A 16,531-nucleotide genomic window follows, 5' to 3' on the forward strand; every position below is an offset into this window, starting at 1 on the left:
AAAGAAAGACCGGCGCACGAAGTCCCTAGGATATAGTGTTGTCCACTTCAGCTGTCACTCCATCTACAGTTATTCTCATTCTGCTCAGCTATATAAGTCCATAGACTGTAAAACTTAGACGTAGCCACGGTTTTGTCAATCGTCTCGTATACCGATTATCAGCTCTGTGAAAATGTGGTAAGCCGATTAATTTAAAGTAGCGCTAGGTACATTCCTCCGCATAGATTTGTTTACAAACATCGCAGTGACATAACCTCAATTCAGACACTTTACCTGTTAACAACTATATGTTTGTAACGTATGTATGTGTGTGTACACGCGGAATATCAATATAATCTATCAATGTTCGGTTTAAAGATGCACTCATCAGGAAATGGCACGATGGTCAACTGTATTATCAGGGGTATTCCTGGCTCTTACTATGGTCTTGTCCCTTGGCAAACTTCTGATGCTTGCCACCGGAAATGGAAACAACGGAGATCTCACCGAAGCAGACCAATGGCTTGCCGAAATTGGATTGAAACAGTATCGGCCTCTCTTCAAAAACAAAGGTCAGGATTCGATTAACCACTTTTTCAGTCTCACTACTCTCTTACTTTCATATTACGTATTGCGTGATAACTGACATTCATTGGAAGATTCATAAACAAAAGCATTTTTTAGTTCGTAAACAATCATTACGACGAAGAACGTAAGTAATTTTAAGAAATATCTTGGATTAAAAGATATGCTTATGGGTTTAAATGAAATCAAATTGAGATTGTCGAACATTATAATCGATGAAGTTATAATACATCATCGTTTATTCCTTTGACAAATCTCTAGAATGATCATTCCGACTACGCATGTGTACGGTCCCGTGAAACAATAGGTTCATTCTCGTCGAAATTCATCGTTTGGCATGTAGTCAATTTCTTTTACAAGAATAAGCTCCAGCTATATACTATCGACTGCTCATAAATTAAATCAGTCTTTCGAAGTGCACTAATCGTACGACAATATGAACTTAGAGAGCCTTCGCTCGTGCAAACATTATTAATTAGTTTATCAACTGTTATGGTTCAGAACCATTAACATCTCAGAGAGTAACGTAAACTTTAATGTTACGCACGGTCAACGAATAATTAATTAGGAATATTCTTTTCCAACTATGTAGTCTACCAAAAGATTCATAAACATCCATTATGGGGAATGAGAAAGTTTCTTAAATAAAATGTTATTAACAAAAAAGAATATATATATGACCAATATGAAACATTGGCATGTGTAAAATTCGAATTCAACTTTCATCTTAACCCGTTCCTCCCCATGTTCTTTTTATCAAATTCGGAAGCTGTAACGATGCAAGCTGATGAATCTACGTTAATATCCAAACTTTTATCATCTTAGCCCAGGTTGATGCCAAGGATATAAGCGCTTGCGCGAACATTCCTTCGGGGCTAGGCTTTTGTACCTCTTGGTGGGACAAACAAATAGTTACGAAGTTCGCAGCTGCGATAATATCACTACGCGCTTGGGTCAGCAGGGTGGGGATGCTGTTCCTCCTCTCACCCCTTTCGAAAGTAAATGTCTGTGTATACATGGCTACCTTTACTTTTTCACGGCTTGTCCATCACTGTACATTACTACTGATTCGGAAACATAGTATTAGGTTGTCCGAATAGTGTCTTTCTTTTACAGATACGTCTTTTACAACGATCCATTTTTATACAAACATGATATCTAATCTGCCGAACGTTGTGATTTTTATTTTGATAGAACAAAATGGATCATACGTAATTCGATAAAATAATATAAAAAAGAAAATGTTGTGCATCCATTATTTCCTTATAAAACGAAGGAGACTTTTCGGACGACTTAATACATTGACTGACTGGTATTACGAAACTCTAATAGCCAAGTACCCGTGTATTTAAATAATAAATATCACAGATGAGCCAAGCGCTTCAGCCTAAACGAAACTGTACCGCCATCCAAATAACTGGTTCAAGCAGAACGATGACATTTTTCCGTCGATTCGATGCAAAATTTGCATTATTTAACATACACAAATTTAAGAGCTATATATGGTCTTTTATATGAATTAACGTGCTGATTCGGTCATTTTAAACTACCGCAAAAGGATGAGAGAGGTCCTTTAAAAGAACTCTAAATATCAAGTTCCGTCGACACGGCAGAAAGCAAGATTGGCTTGTCGAGAATAGAGGTACGATTTCGTTCAGTCAGCAAGTAGCTGCCTCCAATAATTACTTCACCCTATTCGGACTCCTTATCGATCGTGGATCGTTCGAGATTAAATGTAACTGGTTGTCGAGGGAATCCAGTACAAACGAGAGCACTACTTTACGGTTGGTCGATAAGTGGATTGCAATTATCGGAAAAATTCAGGACATGCAGTGTTAGGTCCAATGACAAACTCGAGTCGAACGATTCGGCTTTTATGAGCACTTTTTTTAAAGGTATAAAGCCGACATAATTGGTCCAATTTCAAGACAACGGGTCGTTGCATCCTATACTTCTAACCATACGATGAAACTTACAATAGAATCAACTCCTTCCGTGTATCGCCTTCATTGATTTCCGATTTTTCCTCAGTGCATGTTTCATAAAAGTAAGATCCTCGAAACATTCGAGATTATGATTTCACGGTCGTAAAGATGATCGTGATTCACATAAAATGGAGATAATTTGGAGAAGGGGTGGTATGGTGATGCCAGTGGAAAAGTAGGAGTAAGTTCGTCGGCGTGGCGACTCACGCTTCTGCAAGAACGGAAAGACGCGAAGCACGGGAAGACGATCGGCTTGCTTGACGTGGTCTTTGTGGCGTGGTCGGGACCTGGTGGGAGTACCAAATGGGTGGCAGAGGGTGGCTCTAGCCGCGTAATCGTCTCGCATGCAGTCGTCTAGCGTGAGTCCGAGCGAGCGGATCGTCGAGTCGCATCGCTCTTGGTTGTCGGGTATCGAAATACTTGCTCCACCAAAAGTTGCTGCAGCCCCTTCGCAAATTTTCGCGGATTTGTTTAATCGAGAAGCAAACGACGTGAGCATTATGCGCGTTGCCAAGGGGCGCGGACGTATGAACCACCGTACAAACGGAGCCATTGTGAACGGTGAAATCGTAAACGAGCCTCGGATGTTCGCGCGATCATCGAGCCTTTGACACACAGGCCCGCTTGATCCTTAGTAGACGCGTCGAGTCGGTCGTAGAAACCCTCGCGTTTATCACTCCCCGGCCACCTTAGCCGTTCCTTTACCCCCACCCTTCTTTCGTCCTCCCTCTATTATTCGCGCTTCCATGTGTACTCCGACTTCGAGACGTACATGAAACCAACACCTTAGACCTCCGCTAGGCCACCTTTCGATATCTTTCGAAGGCTACTATATACTTCGTCGTGACGCTTGACCCTCCTCCCACGACTCTTCTCAGCCTTGTAGACAACAAGTAGCTAGTTCGTAATTAATATCGTAAACAAGTGTGAAAACGACACTCCTGTTGCGAAGGGGTAGGTTTTTTTAGCGCTCGAGAACTGTATTCCGAAGCTGAACTAGCCGCACATACCGCTTCCTCCTTTCTGCTGGCACCGCGATCTTTCGTTGCGAATTTCCCGATCGAAGTTGCCACGATTCTCCGGCGGGAAAACAGTCTTCAAGCAACGAGACAGAAAGTCGATTCGAATCCGTAAGTGCACTCCTTATCACTCCGATAACATTCGTTTCACGGTCGAATACAATCGCGGCGTTTCATCGCCTTTTTATTTTATGTCACGATTGTTACTATGCATCAATATTACATATGAGTGTTTGAATCGTTGCTTAATCAATTATTTTCGCATAATAAAAAACATCAGCTCTCATTTCTCATTAATTCTGCACTTGTATTTGCACTATTAAATGTTTATGTGTGTATTATTCAATGCTAATACTATACTTTCACGAGTTAGCTAATCATTTCTCCTTCATTAAACACACTAAAATCTCAACCAAAATTTTCTTACCGTAAATTTCTTAAAGCAAAGGTTGTTGCGTTTCGCGGGAAGTTGGAAGATACTGGCAAAGTTTCTCGAGAGGAAAGCAACACGGTTCGAGGGTTCGTCTTGAGAGGAGCTATTCATGCTTTCCCGGTTCTGTTTGAATTTCGAAACTGTCTAGGCTGATCACGTAGGTGTTACGAACCACTTAAAAATTTTGCTACTTAAAGCCACGAAAGATCACAAGACGATTCCATCACAAAAGGCATTTACGTCACTTGCAATCCTGCATGTTGCACACTACGTCGACACACCGCCCGGACATTTCGAAAGTCACAGATCGCCTAGAGCATAGCAAACACGTCCTGCATTGCGACACTTTGAACGCTAGTTTCCCCACGAGCCTCAAAGCCAGGAAGAAGTTACCCGGTAATGCGTTTTATCGGCTCGATGTCGACGTCGATACTTTCCATTGAATTTCTCAGATTCAAACGAAATAGTGGTAAGCGAAATTGAATTCTCAACTTTTCTTATAAGTTTCCTTCCTTTTTGTCGTACGTGGTACAGTTCTTTATACAGGTAGGGGAAAGAAGCTGCAATATTAAAAAGAATGTTTCAACAGTAAAATCGTTGACCATCCATTGTACCGGTAGAATCGATAGATCCGACATCGAGAAACGACCTCCCAGCGCGCGATTCTTCTCATTGCCCACAGAGTAATTTATCATGGACCATTTTCCGCATCCGCATTGTTCGAAAGTAATGAAACGGAATGAAAATTTCGGATGTCCGTAGCATAAATCATTCTTTCGCGAATATACGATAGGAGAATTCGTATTCGCTGTGAGTTAAATCCACGTTCGTATAAAACAAAAGAATACTGTCGATTGACAAATTGTCTGCGTTTCATCGATGGCAACGCGCTGGCAGGATTAGCGGAAACGCGTGTCGATGTAGCGAGATAGGGACATTGATCGTGCGAAATCGATGCCGTTATTGTATGTAAGTATCTACGTTTCATGAACGAACGTCGGCCGATGAGAAAAGTATCGATTCTCTTGCTTGACCTTAACCTTTGAACGTTCCTACGCGGAAAAAATTCCGGACAAGAATATTCTGAAGACCGAGTTGACCCCCGACACGTTTTATCGACCACGTTAAAAATTAATTGTCATTCAACGAACAGAATGCGTAATGTGAAACGAAGGATCGAGAAACCAACGACGTACCCGTGTTTTACGTTTTAAACGTCTGTCGAAATTTTTACCCGTATAATCACGCGTGTACGAAGAGACAGAAAAAAGTAGATGAAATGGCGCGGGAAACCGACCTAAGGGGCTAATACAAGACTTAAACAATGAAAAACCATCCTGCTACTTGATTGCATACTACAAAGTATTGCAAATGAAATACGGGTTAGAGATGGAGATTTGATGAAACGTATAAACGATCGGTGAAAACTCGCGTAAATCGACTGCAAACATTTTTTTCGTATTTATGTTTTTCTCTTTTTCTTTAAATACATAGGTTGGAAAGAGTTACACGTTTTTATTAAAAATTCATATTTTTATTAGCACATACTGTATATTACAAAGTATACTTTATGGAAAAACTCTATGAGAGGAACATTACTTCTCGCTTTCGAGGATTATGTAAATACAAATCAACCGTGCAATAAACTAGCGCGAATTTAACGACGTTATCTTCGTCTGCCGTGCTACCCAGTAAATTCCAAACATCAATTACGTTTTACCGTAACACGAATAATTTATTCGCAGCTCGCGACCGCCCGATTGAATCATTAAATTCTTCCTCTTTTTTATCTCAAAGATTTCCTTTCTATACATTTTTATTTATTTCTTTTAATTTACAAAATAACGAATCTTACGTCGGAAACACACTAATGAAATCCACGATTATCTCACTTGGAAAGTCGAACGAAACAGATTAATGAATCCGTTAAAGATGAAAGAAAATAACGCACATATGTGTGCCATCTTCGATCTAACTGTATCCATTTCAGCCGTGAATCCTCAAGATTTCCCGCGAGTCATACACTTTTTCGATCATAAAATCGATTCTTCGTAGCTAATTTTTGTCCGCAATAGAAAGCAATAGATAAATAAGAAAACGAAAATTTTATTCTAACAGGAGAAAACAATGTATTACCTGTGACATTGCAAAAAAGATGTTCAAGTATATGCACGACTGCCTCTAGTAGCCGACAAGATTGTAATTAATCCGGTAAACAATCATCCGTTCTCGCGGCAGAATATTCACGTTTTCGCATCGTTTCATTTGTACAGAGCTAATCCCTGTGGGTTCGCGAAAAAGTTCTTTGCAACAAAATTTACTGCTCGGATCAGGTTCCGTACGTTTGAGAAAAAGGGGACGGAAAGAGAACCGCGATTACAAGCAGAATCTAATCGCGCCATTGTTAAGCACGCTAGTGTAGGAATTCTATTAACGCGGTACCAAACCAAGCTATATACACGCCATGGTGGTGAAACTGTGTCACCAAGTTCGTTCGGAGCCCCTAATGCTCGGATATTCCCAGGGTATCGCGTATCGCTGAAACAGGAGGAGGAGAAACTCGTAAATTAAGCAGATGGAAACAAAATATTATAATTCCAGAGGACCGTCTATATCGTGCCCGCGGTTAGTGTAAAATAGCAAATGTTGGAATCGATCTGTCCTACCTTCATAATACCGGCAACCCTCTCGTGCATAATCATGAGAATATATGACATACATATGCCCTGGTTTTCCCTGCCCACCACCACCACCTTTTACTTCAATCCTCCCCTGCTGCCACCCCTCTTAGTACCGAAAGGATCGTTAGCACGAAGTAATGCCAGTGAAGGATATCCGTTCGAAAAGGTCAAGAGTCGATGCGAGCTTGCCGGGTGCTACGCGGTTGATTCTTTCATTGTATCGCGCTGCATTCTTTTCTTTTTATTCTGTCGCGTGTATATCCCGCCTCGACCACAAGCCACGAAAAAAGACGGAAAAGAAGAAAATAAAAGGAAGATGTAAAGATCTGAAAAACGTCCAAAGTACCACATCCTTCTTTTACCTTTTAAAATGTTACTGCTCCAGGGCTTTGATGGACTCGCTAATGGAACACTTATCCCTCCAAGTCCTATAACACTCTGCGGATGAAACGGTCTGTAAGTTTCTTTCTCTTCTTTTTTCTTTCTTTCTCTTTGTTAGAAAGAGAAAATGAGGAGAGAACCGATGAAAACATCGCGTTTCGAATCTTGACGACTGTCACAGTTTCATTTGTATCGAACACGAAGGTTGACGCGTCTTTGTTGCTCATTCTCCGATAACCGATGTGATCTCGAAGCCCGGTGTTATCAGCTGTTTAATCGTTGCACACGGAACAACCAGCTGTATTCCGGACAAAGATCGTGATCCGATTCGATTCGACGAGACTCGAAGATCGAAGAGAGCGAACATCGAACGAACGAAGAAAGAAACAGACGTAAGAAATGGATAGTCGCGTACCATTTTGACCGATTTATTTCACAATCGCAAATAACGATTATACCTTGAACTGCAGTCGTACGTTTCGTCCTTTCGTATCGCTTTTTATCGGTGGCAATTGCCGAGGTGCACGTTGGCCGATAAATTGTGCAAGAGAAACGAGATGAGCGCGGAAAACACGGGTACGATAACCCCGGTTTGACCTCGAATGGACTCTTGACCCGGTTTCGGGACCGTTTAATTCATAGTAACGTTTCGTTGTCGTTGATTAAATTGCGACTGCTGCTGACCTATCGATCCGGCATCGTTTAATTGGCATCGTTAATCGACTGGTCTAAAAGCACAGAGAGACACCGAAAAATTCCCGGAAATTGCTATCAATCTCTTTATCCGAATCGAGTTCCCAGATCTGGGTCAACACCGACAAAAGTGTACACTCTACATCGAAATATCTCGCGGAGTTTTGCTCTTCTTCCCCCTTGCTGTTTCGTTTGTTCCTCACACGACCGGATAAGCTTAATCCTTAAACTTGGCGAGACGAAATCCTCCCAAAGTTGGTCCGTCGGAATTAACAGGAAAGCGGTGCTAAGCCGAATTATCGTGTCCCCTTTTAAGTATTTATGACTACGCTGGAGAGTGTAGGCCGCGAAAGCATAGCGAGTTGTCCCTTATCATTCCATTGCGTCTTAGCAAGCAAATATTCCCACATTCTGTCATTTTTCCTCTTTGTGTTCTCTACCTTTCACGAAACATCCCTGTTAGCTTTCACCCGACTAGTAATTGATATTAATTGCTTATCGTTAGCGCGTAAAGCGATTAATGCTTTTCCAACGTTCATCTCTTGCTACAAACGCCCTATTATTCCTGTCTTTCTACGTGCAATGACTTTAGTTGTAAAAATACAGCAACGCGCTTGTACACTCAACGAAATTTTAATCCTCTGCTTGACAAAACCGTCACATGCCGCGCAATTGTTAGTGACTGTTCATCATTCAATCACTACAATCACATTGTACGCTCCAGTGATGAATCGGAAACAAAAGACAGAGCGTTTCATTGTTCGTGCCATAATGCATCGGTATACATTTACTACGCGCTTTACACGAGAAACAGGACTAGATATCTCCTTTCAAATAGATCTCGAATCGCGCAACTTTCGCGAATTATTAAAATTTCCATCGTGAAATCGAGTAAGGTTATGATGATAAAACGCTGGTATAATAATGTTTCGAGAAGATGACCTCGTGACGAGCGAGCGATGCGACGGTGAACAAAAGAATGCTTCGTAGTCGGTAAAAGTCGACGAGCCAGGAACACCGTGGAGGAATTATGCCGGACAAAAATCGAGGCTGCCGAGATGGACAACGCGACAAAGATTTCTTTGCCGACGAGATATCGTCCATCGGCATGTCGCTACGACCCAGCGGTAGCGCATCTTCCGGTAAGTAAAACCTCTCGTCGAAAATCACCTTTAATTCCGCACTTTCTGGTTAATCACCACGAAATTAGTATTCCTTCCGTACGAACGAAGGCTCGAGTTGACCGATACGTTTCTCTTTGTGTTAACATCGAAACTTTCTAACGTTGCACAATTCTTATTTTTTTAACTATGATCGATTTTTATTCGTAAACAAGCTCTTAACACGAGACATTACAATTTAACTTGATCGGTTATACAATCGTGCAATTTCTCTTTAACGATATGACTTGGTTTTATGGATATAGAGGAGCAAATTCTTGATTACTTTTCCATTAGTGGCCCCCGTGTCTAAACAGGCCATCAAAAGATTGCTCTCAACAGGACAGTCCACGGACAAGGGATACGATTGCGCGGTACTCAGACCTGTACGAAGCTGATTGAATAAATTTAGGATAACGCATTCTTTCATCGAGTCTTCTGATTTGACCACGCTCGCATCGTCCATGGCGCAGAGCCAAAGAAGCTTATCCAACCACTCTTCCTTCTTACTCTGTTCGGTCTTGTAGTTCACCCCGTGATCCCGCATCCACAGAGTTAACTGTAATTTCCAAATCGATACATAAACCGAATCGCAACATTCAGTTCACGACACTGCAGTCTGTAACCGCTGAATAACGAATGAAATTCTTAAATTTCTTAACCGTTTGAGTCTCAAGCAGCGCGATCGCACTGTTTAGATTTTGTGTTGAAAAGTGCCAGTACATTTGAACGCTATGGACGATTGACGGTATTCTGTATTTCATTGTTATCTTCTCAATAATTTTTATTGAACAAATATTTTTTTGAACAAAAATTTTTATTGAACTTGAAATATTTATAAACCAATAGTACGCATATATAATAATATAGATTTATTTCATAAAATAACAAATATGACGAGCTCTATTGCGCCGCTTGTTTCTCTTCGCAATCGAACAAGACAAGCGCTATCGCGCTGTTCGGCATTTTTCGACCCTGTTTTTTCAAAGACTCCTGGGACTCAAACGGTTAAACGCGAGCTACGTCAATGGCGCGTCTTACCTCTCCTCGACATGTGAGAGCCAGGGGGTTTCCGAGGAAATAAATTTTGTCGATACCACCCGGAAATGCTGAAGGATCCAAGCAAGTTATGCGATTCTCTCTGATATCGAATCGTTTGAGTAATGGTATTCTGCTAAAGATTGCTGGCGCGATTTTCTCGATTCGATTGAACGATAGGTCTAATTGTTCCAAGTATACCAGATCCTTAAACCACGCCTCTTTCACTTCTGTGATATTATTGCTAGGTAGACTGAGTTTCCTCAAACTAGCTAGGCTGTCGAACGCATCAGCGTGAATGTCGTATACGTGACAATTGTAGATGTTCAAGAACAGCAAATGTTTGGCGTATTTGATAAAAGCTCGTTCTGTGATGTATCGGAAATTTGAGTTAAAGACCAATAGAGCGGATACGTTCGTCGTTTGTTCCAAAATCGTTTGCAGAGTAACGTTAAAGCATTGCAAACGATGGGCTGATCCTGCGTAACGAAATATACATTTAACAATTTATCGATATCAAGAGATTTTTGTTTCTCTATCTTTCCCTCGAATAGAAATTGCATCGGGGAGGAAGATAGAAATTTACTCGTGTCCCGTTTACCTGTTTCCCCGATTCACCATCGGGACAATCGAAAATTGAACGTAATTAAAGCGAAAGAGTTTGCCTCACCTCCTTCGTGCTTGCTCACAGTGCATATCGCAAGCACAAACCCACACTTGAGAATGCACAGTAGAATAACGGAGAACGACGTACAGCGCATTTTAAGTGGCTTACACAATTCGGTGGTTTTACGACTGACAACAACGTACTGAGAACGGACAGGCGAAGAAATCGACTCGTCGTCCAGTCTCGAATTATCAGGTTTTGTTTCCTGTCCTTCTCTACGATAGATACCGGGTACTATCGCTAAATTCCTATGAGTCTCTAATTAGAAAAGCTATCTTTGTTCTCGTCTGATAGCGTGTTCTCTGAATTAATTAGATGTAATGAGTTCCTTTTTTCCCTTTTTGCGAAACGTCGGTGTCAAAGGAGAAAGAAAAGCTTTTCGAATGTTACAGGCATTTCATCCCTTGCGAGCTGTGGCGAGGTGTACGCGTTACCAGAACTACCGGCGCAAGACGAAGAACGATTACAACGCGCCGCACGTTTACTGCAACAAAGGCTCGTTTTACGCCAGTGGTTGACAGACCATGGCTTGCATAGCCATTACCAGAAGTGAGCAGAATTTTAACCAGGAGCTTTAATGGTTCCATGGTTTCCCTTAGAAATAATCAAAACTGTTAGTTGTATTGCAATTTTCCTCGAGCAAAAAGTCAAAATAAATCTGTTTTCCTTTCGTCAGGCTAATGCAGATGGAAGTGATGTCTCTAGAGGATGTATATTGGGTGGAGGATAATGCTGCACGGGCAGCCCTTGGCAAGGATCTACCGCGATGGATCCAGGCCAGACAGACGCTGCCTACTTCAAAGGAAGATTTAGAAACCCTCAAGGCTGATCTATGGAGCGCCGTAGTGAAGAATAGTCAACATCAGGACGCTTGGACATGGGGTACAATTTCTTTGTTATTTTCCGCAAATTTCGTTCGAGTGCATAATGCAGGAACGTGCTCGAGGAGAAGCTCGAGGAATAACTTTCTTTCTTTTATATTTAATAGGTGGAATGTTGGTAGTTTCTGTGTCAGTAGCAGGGTTAGTGACCTTGGCTGCTATGACACAACCAGCTCTAGCACCAGAGGCAAAGCACTCCTTGCTGCAATATGTGACTGGAAAATATTTATTACCGAGCAATTGCCGAGTTCACTTTGCATGGGATGAGCCACAGCTCGTAGGAGGAACTATGACGTTTATAGTGAAGGTACCTAATAGAACTTTCTAAATGCGTATTTAGAAAAAGTAACAAACGGCACAGGGTAGAAGTTACTTTCTTATTACTATTATTTGGTTATTTTATTGTTCCTGTTGAAACGATGGCAGTTCTCTTTCAAACTGTACTTTATAGTTTTATCAACGCAACGGTCAACCGTATCCTATTTGTGACAAAGACAATCTGATCGTTGAAGTCACAGAAGGTACACGCAGGATAGCTACCCTTATAGAGTTGGGGGGTACCGACCCCTTAGCTGCTAATACTGCAGTTGTGAAGTTTACTGTTCGCCATGCTGGACAATATCGAATAGCCGTACTTATTGGACCGTGTCACGTTCACGGCAGCCCATTTCTTAAAAATTTTCTTCCCGGTATGTTCGCATGATAAACGTATTAAACGGTACTTCTGAGAAGTAGGACTATAAACAATTATAGAATCACACTTAATCCTTTAGGTCCTCCGGATCCAAATAAGACAATCTTTGTACGACAAAGTTCGACAGTCGTTTGTACAGCGGGAGTTGCACACTCTATGACAATAGAACCTCGAGACGAATATGATAATCTGTGCATATTTGGACCCGGTGATAAACCCACGGAAGGTTATCAAGTTAACATTACTCAGGTAAGTGGGATGCCATTATAATCGAGCGATACTTACATTATTGCGATTGACTTTATTCGCTATTTTTTAATTACAGATTGGTAATTCAGTAGATAAATCGGCTATTGCGGATTGTAGTGTACAACTTGAATACGACTCTCCGAATCAAAGAATTCGCTTAAAAGTCAGTTTTCCAAAGGGTAGCTGTTATCATGCGACAGTCAGTTTAGGCGGACTACAACTACACAATGGCGATTTCGACATCATTGTACTCGAGAGTACGAAAGATACTTTTTTAATATTATACCGTTAATGAAGTTTTATTTTTATAAAATTTATATTTGTTAGCGCAGGTGATGTTGCTAGAATGGTACACAATAACGTGGCTTCGAAGGACCCCAATATTTGCTATGCCGCTAAATTGTTGGGCATGCAAGGCGAGAAATTCTCAAAACCAAAAAAAGTTGTCTGTTTCATTTCGCCTAAGCAACTTACTATTAAAGAATACTTACTAAGGATTATCCCGAAAAGGCTTGTTACGTTCAGGCTTTGTCCATCGACTAAAGTAAGTGAATTTGTCTAATTGCGGGAACATTGATTTTTTTGTAAATTGAACGCGTGCAATAATTTAAAACTATATTTTTCAGTTCCATTTTGATTGTTCGAATAATCAATACGAAGGTTACGATTCTTTTTCTATCGATGATGGATGTCAACCACCCGTTGAATTAATTTCTCTATATAGAGATATAATAGCCGCTACATTCACGTTGTTTCTGTTGAAGAACATTGGAGGAAGTGAAACTTTTGCTGATAAACAAGATTTCTTTTACCACGAAGTTCGGAAACATCATCAAAAACATTATCACGAGAAGCTTTCGATGAAAGTTCAACGAGATAAATTGCTAGAATCGGTAAGTGTCAATTATTAATTAATATAATCTGTATTCTGCTAAAATTTAGCATGAGTTTTTCCTTTAAGTCCATGAAAGCTACCAAAGGATTTTCTGTGAATGACTGGTGTAGAAATTTTGAAATCAATTTCCAAGGCGAACAAGGTACGTTTTATCTAGAAAAATATATTGTATTCATTTGGAAAAAGGTAATATTTAGTATTTTGTTCCAGGGGTTGATTGGGGTGGTGTCCGAAGAGAATGGTTTGAATTAATTTGTGCGGCACTGTTCGATTCAGGAAACGGTTTATTTGCATCCTTCGGAGAATCACAACAGGCACTAGTTCATCCTAACAGTAAACGGCCTCCACATCTCAAGTTAAAACATTACGAATTTGCAGGACGAATCGTGGGCAAATGCCTATACGAATCCGCTCTTGGCGGTTCCTATCGGCAGTTAGTACGTGCAAGATTCACAAGATCATTTCTTGCACAAATCATAGGCCTCAGTGTACATTATAAGGTAGAATTACTTATTATTAATGTGTTGTATCAAAATAGAACTGTACTAATCTATTTATGTTTTTGTCTTCTGTATAGTATTTCGAGCAAGATGATCCAGACTTATATCTCAGCAAGATAAAATATATTCTTGAAAATGATGTTGAGGAAATGGAACTTTATTTTGTTGAAGAAGAATATGATAAAGATGGTCAATTATTAAAAGTAAGGTCATAACGTATTTTATACTATAGTTACTTGTATCGTTCACGCCAAATATATTTATTATAGGTAGCTGAGTTAATACCTGGAGGTGGTAAAATTCGTGTAACGAATGGAACTAAACTGCGTTATTTGGACGCACTCGCCCAACATAGACTTGCTAGTTCCATACGGAACGAAGTGGAACATTTTCTAAGGGGATTGAACGAACTCATTCCCGATAACCTTTTGGGAATTTTTGACGAGAACGAACTCGAAGTATGTAAATATATTTTTTTCTTATCCTTAAATATTCTCCAATCAATATTTTCATTATATCTATATTTATTACAGTTATTGTTATGTGGAACCGGTGAGTACAGCGTGGCAGATCTACGTGCGCACCATATAGCTAATGGGAGTTCTTCAGAATTTCTTCGAGTTCTTGATTGGTTTTGGACAGCAGTTAGCAACTTTACGCAGGAAGAGATGGCCCGATTATTACAATTTACTACAGGTTGTTCGCAATTACCACCCGGTGGATTTCAACAACTGAGTCCACGATTTCAAATTACAGCAGCACCAACTTTTGCTAACTTACCTACAGCACATACTTGGTACGTAACTCAATATTCTGACTGAGGGTAGTAGCTTTCAAAGCGTAATAATTATTTTAATATTGTTACAGCTTCAATCAGCTCTGCTTACCGGGTTACGAATGTTACGATCACTTTGAACGAGCTTTATTATTAGCGATTAGTGAAGGTACTGAAGGTTTTGGCATGATTTAAACTGACTAAGTGTCAATTAAGTTCTAGTCCTATATGATTGTGCTATTTATTTAACTTCTTATTTTTCGTATTATTAACATAGTTTTACTTTAAAATGTCTGCTCTTTTTACAAGATTAAAAAAATTACATTTACCACACATTTTGATACGTAAACAAAGGAATAGGATTTTTGAACATATTCTTTTTGTGTTCTATCAAGTGACTATCAAGAACAATCAGATATATTTTCCAAACATAAACGACGATATTAATATTCTTACTGGCTTGTGGTAACGTTTTTATAAAGAGACGATGCAAAGAGCAATCTTACAGGAACATCTTGCTCAATTTATTGTATCAAGATTTGTTGTAGTTTAAAATATTGTAAATTTTATTACTCATAAAAATAGGTACGTACACGTTCCTCAAGCCATCAAATTTGATATATTTGATTCCACAATTTAATCGATACGCAATAAAACATTCTTTTATAGTTACCGAATTAGTCAAAGTTAGCATGTGCATTGTAAAGCTTGAGAAGGTCGTTGTGAGGTTTATTAAACTATTCACCTAATCAGTATTTTTCTCTTCTTTTTTACTTCGAATATCGCACTAAGCACACGAAATAAATAAGGAAACAATGTTTCGATGAATGAATTTCGTAAGTTCTTACTTATAGAAGTAAGTTAAGTTCTTACCTACTACTTGCAACCAAAGTCAGTGAGTAATCTTTAGATTTCTTTGTAGATGCAATATCGTCTGCAATTTTGTTTACTATAGCATATAGCTTATATGAAATGTCTTCAATTGCAAATAAACATACTGAGCTTTTCTTCGTTTTCATATCGCATTAAAAGGTATTTTAAGGTGGTAAATCGACGAATACGACCGAATCCAGTCTCAAAATTGTAGGACATCATTATTTGTTGTCGCAATTAATATATGCAATAAAAAAAATGTTTTAGATCGACTAGCGAGAAGATTACATAAAATTACACCTAACACAACGTACTCAAATATAAAGTGATTTTGTGATAACAAGAACGAATCTTCCACTGAAATTTTTGCCGTGTCTTCGCTTACCGTGTACGAAAACCTCAAATGAGAAAGGATCTATACTGTGCTGGCTGAAGCCTAAAAGAAGTATACCGCAGAAACGATATTGTTATCGAACAAAACAAAAATCAATTTTATCTTGTACTTATGTACGCAATAATGAGATATGTGATCAGACACGTCGTATTTGTGTCACTCGTACGTGGTTATTTAGATTTTACGATCTATTGTAATGTGTTTTTTGAAAAAAATAATATACCGTTAGCATCGCTCTACTACGTACATTTATTTCGTCTACGTTAAAATGATATATATAAATGTAAAATATGATGAATTACGATTATATGCTGTGCATACATTTATATGCATGTTTATCAGTTATCAAATGTATTTGTTGATGTTTCATAACAAGAAATCACTTTTCCATAACAAACTGAGCGATTCTGACGGTATTTCATTTTTATCGCTTTATCATGTTACATGAAAAAAAGGTGTAAAATATAGATAAAAAAAAACTACATGATATCTAGATTTATTTGTCCATCCTTAACTTAGTAGGATAGTTTCCAATATTGTACATAGTATCGTTAAATATTTTAAAGTATTACGTTCCGTTTTGATTTTAAATGCTTACGTATGTATATAAAGTCCGTAACATCAGAAAGTATAGAGAGTAAAAAGATAT

General features: G+C 39.4%; 2 protein-coding genes across 4 annotated transcripts; one reads left to right on the forward strand and one right to left on the reverse strand.

The window, feature by feature from the left end:
• Positions 1-22: 22 nt before the first annotated feature.
• On the forward strand, positions 23-16,377 carry LOC138181844 (apoptosis-resistant E3 ubiquitin protein ligase 1). 3 transcript variants are annotated; one of them, XM_069117155.1, is made up of 16 exons: positions 23-177; positions 358-551; positions 11,014-11,170; positions 11,298-11,503; positions 11,610-11,809; positions 11,954-12,191; positions 12,276-12,445; positions 12,522-12,702; positions 12,778-12,989; positions 13,072-13,338; positions 13,407-13,482; positions 13,551-13,840; positions 13,918-14,043; positions 14,110-14,298; positions 14,374-14,636; positions 14,708-16,377. In XM_069117155.1, exons 2-16 carry the CDS (start codon positions 374-376, stop codon positions 14,808-14,810), a joined length of 2,856 nt encoding a protein of 951 aa, XP_068973256.1. In that variant the 5' UTR covers positions 23-177; positions 358-373; the 3' UTR covers positions 14,811-16,377. The 3 variants fall into 3 exon arrangements, with proteins under 3 accessions (XP_068973256.1, XP_068973258.1, XP_068973257.1); XM_069117157.1 differs by lacking the exons at positions 23-177; positions 358-551 and adding exons at positions 2,773-3,679; positions 8,694-8,898; XM_069117156.1 differs by lacking the exons at positions 23-177; positions 358-551 and adding an exon at positions 3,554-3,679.
• Positions 9,050-10,777, reverse strand: LOC138181848 (leucine-rich repeat-containing protein 26). Its single transcript, XM_069117169.1, has 3 exons — positions 10,625-10,777; positions 9,958-10,433; positions 9,050-9,475 (listed from the first exon to the last, which is right to left on the reverse strand). Exons 1-3 carry the CDS (start codon positions 10,713-10,715, stop codon positions 9,152-9,154), a joined length of 891 nt encoding a protein of 296 aa, XP_068973270.1. The 5' UTR covers positions 10,716-10,777; the 3' UTR covers positions 9,050-9,151.
• Positions 16,378-16,531: the final 154 nt, after the last annotated feature.

This window comes from Bombus flavifrons, chromosome 7 (genome assembly GCF_040668555.2).
Source record: "Bombus flavifrons isolate JBK064 chromosome 7, iyBomFlav1_principal, whole genome shotgun sequence".
Lineage (NCBI taxonomy): Eukaryota > Metazoa > Arthropoda > Insecta > Hymenoptera > Apidae > Bombus > Bombus flavifrons.

What these genes read in the sequence shown, in the direction of transcription:
- LOC138181844 (XM_069117155.1), top strand. Translation starts at nt 374, where the DNA reads ATGGCACGATGGTCAACTGTATTATCAGGGGTATTCCTGGCTCTTACT. An exon ending in CAATTTCCAAGGCGAACAAG is followed by an intron (nt 13,483 to 13,550) that starts GTACGTTTTATC and finishes ATTTTGTTCCAG; the next exon opens with GGGTTGATTGGGGTGGTGTC. An exon ending in GCCTCAGTGTACATTATAAG is followed by an intron (nt 13,841 to 13,917) that starts GTAGAATTACTT and finishes TCTTCTGTATAG; the next exon opens with TATTTCGAGCAAGATGATCC.
- LOC138181848 (XM_069117169.1), bottom strand. Translation starts at nt 10,715, where the DNA reads ATGCGCTGTACGTCGTTCTCCGTTATTCTACTGTGCATTCTCAAGTGT. An exon ending in TGTGAGCAAGCACGAAGGAG is followed by an intron (nt 10,434 to 10,624) that starts GTGAGGCAAACT and finishes TTCGTTACGCAG; the next exon opens with GATCAGCCCATCGTTTGCAA. An exon ending in CTCTCACATGTCGAGGAGAG is followed by an intron (nt 9,476 to 9,957) that starts GTAAGACGCGCC and finishes TGGAAATTACAG; the next exon opens with TTAACTCTGTGGATGCGGGA.